Source organism: Centruroides sculpturatus, unplaced genomic scaffold, assembly GCF_000671375.1.
Source record: "Centruroides sculpturatus isolate CEXI.00-Female unplaced genomic scaffold, Cexi_2.0 scaffold697, whole genome shotgun sequence".
Taxonomy (NCBI): Eukaryota; Metazoa; Arthropoda; class Arachnida; order Scorpiones; family Buthidae; genus Centruroides; species Centruroides sculpturatus.
The window spans coordinates 229,119-239,654 of NW_019385326.1; the positions used below are offsets into that span (position 1 = coordinate 229,119).

The window sequence follows — 10,536 nt, forward strand, 5'->3', positions numbered from 1 at the left end:
CCAAAAATATGTTACTGTAAAAGCAAAGCCATATTGAACAGATTAGAGTTGTTCTTGGTCTATTGTTCTCTTATAGCATGGAGGCACTTTGATCTAAACAAACGAGCTAATATATGCATATCACAGTTCAGACAGAATTTTCATTTCAAATTTCGAAGTAGCTGTATTTTGAACTAACCTAATTCCTTAACGTGTGTAAATCTCCTTAAGCGGAACAAAAGTGCAGTTTCAAACTATCCGAGTTCAAATTAACAGGGATTTCCCATATCTATGCTTTGTCGACTACAAAAAGGCATTTGATAATGTCAACCACAAAGTGTTATTTTAAATATCTATTCCTATTTTGCCTAATAGAGAGTTAATAAATATTATTGACCAAATATAAAGTTCAAAGAGCAATAGTCACGATTGAGGGAGAGGAATCTAATTGGACTCTGATGACGAAAGGAGTAAGACGAGGATGTGGTTTATCACAGTCATTATTTAACCTATGCAGTGAATGGATGATGAGAGATAAGAGTGAAAATTAATGGATGTCTAATTAATAATATAAGATGTGCCAATGATGTAGTTTTATTGAGTGATACCAAAGAAGGTCTGCAGAATATACTCAACAGAAGGAATAAAAAGACCTGCCTCTAATGTCAAATTACTTAGCATTTAATTAATAATAGTAGTAGTAATAAAGCCCTATATAATTCAGCAATCATTTCGCTTTAATATGGAATTTTTATATTAGACTAGAAAAATACTACATTAAAATAAATAGTAAGAAAACAAAAGTGATGAGGATTTCAAGGAAGACAAATGCAGAAGTTGATTTACAAATCGCTTTCAGGTCCACAAAGTTGGAAAGAATTTCAAATATCTCAGAAGCTGGATTTCAGAAGCTAATAGGTGCAATCTTGAAATTAAAAGTTGAATATGCAAAGCAAAATCAGCTTTTTTTCTGGATTTCTCACATATTAATAAACTATTGCCTTAAGAATTTTTAATTTGAGACTTCTGTATGAAACACAATGACCTATGGATGCAAGTCTTGGTCCATCACCAAGGAAATGGAAAACAAAATAAACTTGGTAGAAAGGTGGGCAGGATAGCTGGAGAGTGGATCACAAACAAAGTAGTACTTAAAAGATTTAATGCAGGAAAACAATTAACACTGGTTTTAAGCAAAACTCTGCATTTGCTGGACATTTGGCCAGGGATCTTCAGGCATATTAACAAATATAATAATATAGGTAATGGGCCAAGAGGAAGACCAAGGAAGAGAGGGAGGGATAACTGGATGGATGGGAATCAATCTGAGGAATGTCATGACAAGGAAAGAGAGAGAGAAGCTTTATCGGCTTCAATCCTCTAAGAAGAGGATGCTACAAGATGTGGAGCTTATAATGAAAAGTAACTATTTGGCCTAATATGGTGATTTAAACTAAAAACTTGATGCGAGGGATGGGGAATCAGAGTCTAGGAGTCAAATCTTTTTATGGGAATGATTACATGCACAAAAATTAATTTTTATTTTTTCAGTGTAATCGATGTAATGTGGCCCCAATTATCGGAACCAGATGGCACTGTGTAGAATGTCCCGCAAAGGAGTCTGTAGACTTTTGCAGTGACTGCGTAGACTGGTGAGTAAGATGGTTTGTCATGTAATCTGTCAAAAAAACGTACACTTTTGTCACTTTGTTGTATTTTCAGTATGCACGAATGCAATTTCCACACGTCAGATCACAAATTGGAGCCGATAACCCAGGCACAGAGTCAAAACAGATGTCTGGATCGAGACTACATGCATTTCCTTGGAGGCGGCGATTATAATTATCTGGATCCCAACTACATGCCGGCATCTTGACTAAATTAAGTATACAAGTTTTAAATTATTTAAATTAAAGCATTGCCAACAATGAGTGTCGTGAATGGAATCTTTGACTTATGTGCCATTTAACAAACTTCATTGTGTTCATTTTGACATGTAAATAAATTTTTACTTTTTGTGTAGTAAGTGCAAAAATAAAACTTCCATAATTTAATGCTTGTGATTTTGCAGTCATAAAAATTAATGTGCACATGCAGCATATTTTTGATTCTTTCCATAGATTTAGAATACTTACATAAGGTGATATTCACATTTAAAATTGTGAAGTAAAACATTCCAATACACTTTAGAGAATGGTCCGATAACTGAGATAGTAAAGGTTCCTACCACCAAGAGTTTAAGTATGAGTCGACTCAAACATACTGGGACCCTCATCATCCAGTTGTTGTCGTCGTGGTCCTGCCACATCCACAAATGGTATAGAAAAAATACTGTCTTAGAGTCAACCAATTTTGATAGAGTTAAAATTGTCATAAAATTGTCATGTTGGTTTAAATAATTCATCAACCACTCATTATCTGAAAACTGGACCAGATTTAAATCCTTATTTTTGCTTAAATCTGTTATTATTGCTACTGGACAACTTATCGGTAGCATATAATTTAAATGCCATGCAGCTTCCACAATCAAAAGTCTCATCAATTTGGGAAGGAAATCCAACCAAAATTTAATTTTATCCCAGTCTGTTTTGTTGACGCACTGCTCACAATATTCGTTTGACAAGTTAGTTTGTAACAGAAAAACTGCAGTTCTATTCTCTTCTTGAGTAATTCCCAATAATTCAAATAATGTTTTTCCAATTCTGAAAGATTTCCAGAATGTTTCCAGTGTTATAAAACTCAAGTTAAACTGTTATCCAAATACAATTTAATAAATTACAGGAAGATAAATGCCTTCCGACTAATATAACTGTAATGGTTAGAAGTCTATCTGAGAATACACGACTCCTTGTTTATCATCAGTTCTATTATTAAAAAATTTTTTAAATAATTATACTGTGTAAGTTTCAGAATATCAAATTAGATGAGTATGGCAAATGATATAAAGCCATTTTGTACAGATGTGTAACATCATTATATCTGGGAAGTGTGGCAGGATGGAATCATTTGTGGATACCACCTGTTAAGGAATGGCTTCCAAATGTTGCTAATAATTAGACCATCATTTAAGTTCATTTTATTTTAGTAATTTCCAAATGTTCAAATAATTTCCTTTTTATAATATTTTTTTCTATCCTGCGTATTTTTAGATTATTGAGTGAAATCTTGCAACCTTCACTGTTGTGCTATACATGATATTGGTAAAAATGATTGTATTTGTTATCTGTATTTTACCAAACTATTTTCAAGTGGTTTTAGCCTGCATATCTTGTCATGTCAACTGATAAAAATATTCTGGAACAATCAGAATTGTTACAATTGGCAATTTGCCTAGTTTTGGACCTCAACTGCTTCAATTTAAAATGTGTTTTTATAGTCAGGTAAAAGAAATTACTTCTATAATCGAAGTTGCTGAACTACTTTTATTTCACACCGGAGCCTCAAATAGGTTCTCTGACATTATTGTAGCATTTCTTTTAACTTTACGGGTGACAACAAAGAAGTTTTTCAAAACTAAAATTAATCAAAGCTTTTTAAGAAGCAGCATGTCACAACACCGTCTTAAGCCTATATCTAGCCTATAACTATATCCAGGGGCAGATCTGCATAGAAACTAATAGGGCTTAAGCCCTGGGCCCCCAAAAATTGAATTATCATCATCATAAATTTTTAAAACTTTTTCATTAACAATGAGCATTTTTCTTATAGTAAAAAATAGTTAATATTATTAATAATATAATAATGATAATTTTATAGTATTATTTGTATTAACAAAAAATGGGCCCCTGTTGGACTTCAATAAGCCCTAGGTGCCAAAAAACCTAGATTTGTCCCTGACTATATTAATTGAAAAAAACAATAGCTTGTCAACTTGATCTGAACAAAGTGATTGATCAATTTGCAAACGAAAAAGCGAGAAAACAATTTTTAAGTTTTTTAATGTATTATGTATTTCTTATAAAACTAAACTTGCATACATTTTGTCAATACAGTTTATATAATATGTAGTAAATATTATTAGGTACTCTGTACTTAAAGAATTATATTTTGTTTTTTTATTATATTTATACTAGCAGATGAGCCTGGCGTTGCTCAGACAAAAAGTAACGATAGCAAAGATTAAGTTTATAGATTATACTCGTTTTCACTGGGTGCAAGAATTAGGTTCCCCTCTTCTGAGATTAATTAGAGAAGTTTTAGATGGGTCTAAAAATATGCTCAATTTCTTGCAAAAATGCAAAATACCACATCTAAAATAGTACAGTAGAAGCTAAGTTCTTCAGGGTAATCCTTAACCGTTTTCCTCTCCACCTGCAGGAGGAATTTCAAAAAATCCCTTCTTAGTGTGCATTGGCATGGCATACCATAACCCTAAGATTTATTAAATTGAATATCTTATTGTTGAAATGCCTTGAATCTCAAATAAATTGTTATTAAGTAAGGTTTTAAATTGAAATAATTAGATATCTTTTTAAATTAAGTGTTCAAAATAAATTTTGTGAGACCTCTTCTGAGGAACAAGGGGTGCACCAATTCGACTTGCTCTAGGGCACTGAATATGTAGCTACATCACTGCTGCCAATGGTACAAAAGCAGGATTCTTTAGAAAAGCTTCTGTCTGTCTCTGGTGGTGGATAAAGATGCCATTGCAGCTGTTTGTTCTTTTCTCACAATGAGAGAATAGTCTCACCTGATTGTTTGTCAGAGGTGTTCAGAACCTGTCCACCACGTGTGCCCATGTGTCCTCACATATCCACTGCCCCAACACTTCCTTGGTCAGATCAGAAGAAACCAGACGACAGGCAAGCCAGCAAAACAGCCACCCAGCTTTCTTTGGCCCAACAATGCAGTTGTTCTCAAACTTCATCAGGTGTGTATGTCTTTGACTGGTATTGGAAGACTTCCAAACAATGGGTACACAAGGTGAGCCTCTGGAAACATTATTATTATAGAATATTGGAGTAGCAATTTTAAGGCACTCTGGTGGCATTTCTTACATGCAATCAGACCACAACTGTAAGCATTTACATACCTGCAAATAGATTTTGGAAGTAATTGGACATTTATGTCTGTGTGTTTAATACTCTAACACTTTAATAAATATTTTCTCGACAAAAATAGTGTTGGCGTATTAAAATATTTTCCCACTGAGGGCTATTTCGAATATGTCCAGGTGCGTAATCTTTTTTTTCCATATTATTGTTTAATATAAAAATATAGAATGAAAATTTATTTTTAAACATAGAATGTAGTAATAATAGAAAACATACGTAAAATAATAGATTTACTTTTCTGAAAATAATTATTATAGATACAGTTCAATTTTGCAGCTGCTGTTGAATTTTATATATAAAAGCTACGCATAATGATATAATCTTTCTATAAAATATTTTAAAATCTATAACAACGGAAATTAAGTTGATAGCAGTTTATATCTTTAACCATTTCACAACAGAAAATATTTTTGTCTATTTACAAAAGCTTTTATACATAGATTATCATAGTAACTATTGTATAATTTATACATTACATTTAATGTACTTCGTAAGCATTTTTATACATAATTTGATATATTTATATTGACAAAAATGCCACTGTATAAACAATTGGGAAGAGCACTTCAAAAGCAAAGAATATAATTCATTTCTGCTACAACATTTCTAAATATTATTATAAGTACAAATATTTGCAAATTATTTTTTTACAAATTCTAACTTTATATATAATTCCGAAACAAATCACAAATATAACAACATTTCTTTCCTCTCCGAGCAGTAAAACAATTCATTTCTTGTTAGATAAATGTTAATATAGATGGAAAAACCACCAATAATTGTCCAAATCTCTCGTTTGAAGCCAAATTTCATTTTTGCACATTGCATTTTTCTTAATACACCACAATTATGAAGTAAATGATGACAAGTGTTCCAAGAAAGATTATTTAAACACAATTTTTGTTGTGTTTTTATTGTCATGACTAGGTGCATACATAGATACTGGGCGTTTCTACATCATCTTTATTTGGACTATCCTATAGACCAGGGATGGCCAACACGTAGACCGCAGTTGACCGGTCGACCACAAAGGTTTTGAAAGTAGCCCACGAAGCTAAAGTTGAACAATTTGCTTTCACTTAAATTAATGTTTAAAAATCTTAATTCGATAATTTATTCTTACAATAATAGACTACCCATACTGTTTGTATTTATCCCAATGAACAATGCAAATGAATGTTAATGCATGCACATATAAAAATCCTAAAATTGTTTGCCCATATTCATAGTCGCCTGCAGACTACATTTTACCAAAAAAGTAGCCCCTAAGGGATAAAAGTTTGGCCACACCTGCTATAGGCCAATATGCGTTTTGGGCATAAGCCCCTCATCTGTCGGCATGACTTCCGGGATTTCTATGCACCTAGTCGTGACGATAAAAACAGAAAAAAGACGATGACACAGTTCCAGAAATCACAAATCATTTTTGTTGCTTAAAATAATATTTTAAATACTTTATTCTGAATAAAACATATTCAATAAACTTCAAAACTAATATTGTTTATAGATATGTTAATATTATGCCACGAGTTTCTTCAATAAGTTATTTTTTCATAAAAACAACAATCTAATCTCATTTTATTTATACAGGCAAATACAACCAATAATATTTTCTGATATTTCTTTTAAACTAATGTAATGCAAACATTGAACACATGTTCAGTCTGTTTTATAACATATAGCAACATCTTGGTGGTAGAAAGATCATCCTGAGATATAGTCAATGTTTAATTTCTTCTTGGACGTCGTCATCAGGCTGGCTTTGACGAAAAGTAGATCTACTTGTTATCAAAAGGAATGATACCCAGCCTAGTACAGTAAAACTTCTCTAACTCAGAACTTCAAGGGGCAGGAAAAAAATTAGAGTTACAGACAATTCAAGTTAAAGAACAATAGAGTGAAAAATGGCAATTCCAAATGTATTTTTACTTCTCTTGTATTATATAATCTAAAAGATAAATTGATAGTTTTTTGTTTTAAACAGTCAGTGGAACACCCTTAAGCAAAATGTTCAATGTAGGTAATGGAATTGAATAGTTTTGCAGGGACATGTTGAGATAAAGTGAGAGGTCCTTTGGACCACTTTGGTTCCACTTTGGACTGAAACATTGAAAATGGGTGTTGGACAGCAGATACAACTAACTGAAAATTTCATGAAAATCAATAATTAGGATCACTTTGGATAGAATAAATATTGAAATTTGAATTGGGGAAGTTGAAAGTAACATAAATTGGTGTTGGGGACTGTGAAAACCTTCGACATGGAGAAAATTCGAATTGGAGATGTTAAATCTCTGCACTATTCCATTCAGACCCATCAAGTTAATATTTCTTTAACTCAAAGAAAATGAAGCATATTACAGATATTTGAATTAGAGAAGTTTTACTGTATTTCTCATCACAATCTATTGGGACACTTGGCATTGGAAAAGTCTTCCTGGTCTTACCTAAAATTCTGATTTATCAACATTGGACTTCTATCTGATCCCCAAACTAAAAAAGCATTTTCAAGGCCTAAGCTTCAGTTTGAAGTAGGTATTCAAGAATCAAATAGTGCCTACTTTCAAGGTGAATCTTTCTACCATCAGAAAAGATTTACTACTATGGTAGTGCTTCAACAGACAAACATTAATGTACTATATTCAGCATTTGTGATGTGCAAAGTCACATAGTAGTATATAGCAGTGACTTTTTCTCTGTAAACATCTGTTTGCTATTGCAATATACTTTAGAGATTTTCTTTATCTATTCAATTTTATTTTTTTCAACATTCAAATCTAGTTAATTGAGGGTCAATCAAATTCAGTTACTAAGATGATGACATAATTTATTTTCTATCAAAATACTAAAGTAATTAAGACTATTATTGTTCTTCCATTAAACAAATTAATTTCATATTGTTAAAAACTTGTGAAACTCTTATTATATTTCATTATTCATCTTGCTCATTATAAAAATTAAAATTGTGTAATTAATGAAGTATATAAAAAAAATTATAGTGCAATCATTATTTACTAGCTGCTGTGTCCATGTCATTTTCAATACATTGTAGTAAGTCTATTTCTAACTAAACATAGTTGCATTTTTAACTTAATATAAATCAAATCTTTATATAGTAATTTAAAAAAAAAGGCTGCATTAAATACTAAAAATTATTATATTCTAATCAATTGACATTATTATTTATTCTATTTGAGAAGTTAAAATTGTCGGGTTAAAGATGTCAAAACAGAGGGAATGACATCTTTAACCCAACCATGCTATGGACCATAAATTGATATTCTTGAACACTAAGGGATGTATTGCAATTCGTCTTCATAAAAGTTTTGTAAGTCTATGCCCTTTACTTTTAATGATACATATAAAACTTTCTAATTTGCTTTCAGAAGCTATTGTCAGTTTGTAGTTTAATCAACTGAATACTTAAAAAGATTAAGATGTGTATATCTGTTGATACTTATTATTAAATTTCAATACATTGGTTATTTGTAAAATGTGTACAAAATAATCTGATGTGGAATTATATAGCAAATTATATTGCAGAAAAATAGTGTAGATAAGTTTTTTTTAATCTTTTTACAAAATTGATGTCATGGCAAACTGTAAATAGAGATAAGAAGGCTGTGTGTTTGAGATCGGCAAGTTATGATGCTAAATAATTATAATAATCTATGAAAAGTTTACTATTATTATTGTGCATTACTGTCAAAGTAAAATAATTTTAAAATTGTTTGAATTTTTAAATATTAGCAATGAAAGTAAAAGGATATAGAATCAAATTTAGAAGATATTCATTGTTATATAGAATTTCTTAAACTTATTGAAGAATCCCAACATGGTAAGAATATTAAACTTTTAGTTCTTTTTCTTTCATATTTAACAAACTTACTTGACATATGTAAATATATTCTCCTTTAAATTAAACATCTCAATCAGAACTAAAAATTAAAAGATAATTTTAAAAATTGTTCCCATAAAGGAAAAAATTAAAAGTATCAACAATACTGTTAACTGTGAAAAGTTTTGCAGCAATATTGTTTTCAAGTTTATCGATTTATTCCTATAGGAAATTTGTAAGTTTTATATTTTATATTTATCTTTAACAAACACTTGTACACCAGTTTCAATAACTGTTGGATGGACTAAGACATAAGTAACAAAATTCAATCTCACCAATGTATACAAATTATACTTAATCATTACAATGTCATTTAGAAGACAAATATATATTATGATTATAAACTCAAAAATTTATCAGATGCTCACTTAAAAATATTGTGTAAACAACTCACAAAATGATTTAACATAAAAATATGATTTCAGAATGTACAATTGTACTTATATCAGTACATATATAAAGTAGCACATAATTTCTAAAATAACTTACAATAAAAATATGTAAACCCTTATACATTTCTTTTTAAATTATGTGCATAAGAAACAGGCTTTGTATAATAATAAAAAGAGATGATAGAAAATTGACTACAACTGGAATGATATTTTTAATAAGAGATTTGTACAAATAATTAGCATAACATAAAATATACTTGACAATGAACAACTAAATATTTAAAATCATGTAAAGTACTTTAATATATACAAAACAAAATGCATTTCTATTAAAATATATTAGAAATTTAGCTAAGTACACAAAACATTACAATCATCAAATTAAATGAAATTAATTGTATAAAATAGTAGCCAATATAACAACATTCAATTTGAAAATAGCTCTAATGGATAACAATATCAATGACATTTATATCTTCTCTAAGTACATTCTGACATGGTCCCAACAATAATACCATAATACTTATATGCTTTGTAAAACCATAATTTTTCAAATTGGAATTAATAAGTTATAAACGTATTTTACCTTCGCAGATATCTTTATAAGAACTTTCATTTAGTTGTACATAACACTGTTTTGGAATATCTAAATAATATAAAGGATCTTTCACCTTAGATATGTCAAATTCTTCTTCTCTCAATTTGTTTTTCTTCAATTTAAAAGTACCTTTAAAAAAATAATTAAGAGTCATTGTTAAAATTTTTAGTTATAGAACCATTATTTTATATACAGTATTATACACACATTTGTTTTAACTATAAACAAAATGTGATTATACTATTCACCTGCTATAAAGAAAACTCAAAATTGTATAAAATATGATTTATACAATTTTGAGTGTTCTTTAATAAAAAAACAATATACAGTAGAACCTCCATTATCCGGACCTCCATTATCCGGATTTTCGATTATCCGGATTGTTAAAAATAAACAAAAATTTTACGAATTTGCTGATTTGCACTTGGCGAATTACGACAATGTTTATGTACATTATGGAATGCATAACTTTTTTGTTTCAACAACGTCTCACCCGGCACAGTGGTCGTAAACTCTTAAATATATTTTACGTCGTAATAAAAATATAACTTGACATACGTATTTATAAATAATTTATATTCAAATTACATCATTTCTATGACCAAGGGCGGCGTA

The 10,536-nt window shown here is 30.0% G+C and overlaps 2 protein-coding genes across 6 annotated transcripts in view; one reads left to right on the forward strand and one right to left on the reverse strand.

Annotated features, from left to right (window-relative positions):
* LOC111637680 (ZZ-type zinc finger-containing protein 3-like) overlaps positions 1-3,345 on the forward strand; it is a 58,246-nt gene extending 54,901 nt beyond the window's left edge. For 3 of the 5 annotated variants that reach the window (XM_023383246.1, XM_023383244.1, XM_023383245.1), the window contains exons 8-9: positions 1,531-1,631; positions 1,702-3,344. In XM_023383246.1, coding sequence (XP_023239014.1) covers positions 1,531-1,631; positions 1,702-1,855 — 255 coding nt within the window. In that variant the 3' untranslated portion in view covers positions 1,856-3,344. Of the gene's footprint in view, positions 1-1,530; positions 1,632-1,701 lie in introns of all 5 variants that reach the window. The other 2 variants (XM_023383242.1, XM_023383243.1) reach the window with 1 other exon arrangement.
* Positions 3,346-6,820: 3,475 nt separating this feature from the next.
* LOC111637677 (long-chain fatty acid transport protein 1-like) overlaps positions 6,821-10,536 on the reverse strand; it is a 55,138-nt gene continuing 51,422 nt past the window's right edge. Inside the window, exon 10 of the mRNA XM_023383239.1 lies at positions 6,821-10,087. Coding sequence (XP_023239007.1) covers positions 9,893-10,087 — 195 coding nt within the window. The 3' untranslated portion in view covers positions 6,821-9,892. The remainder of the gene's footprint in view (positions 10,088-10,536) is intronic.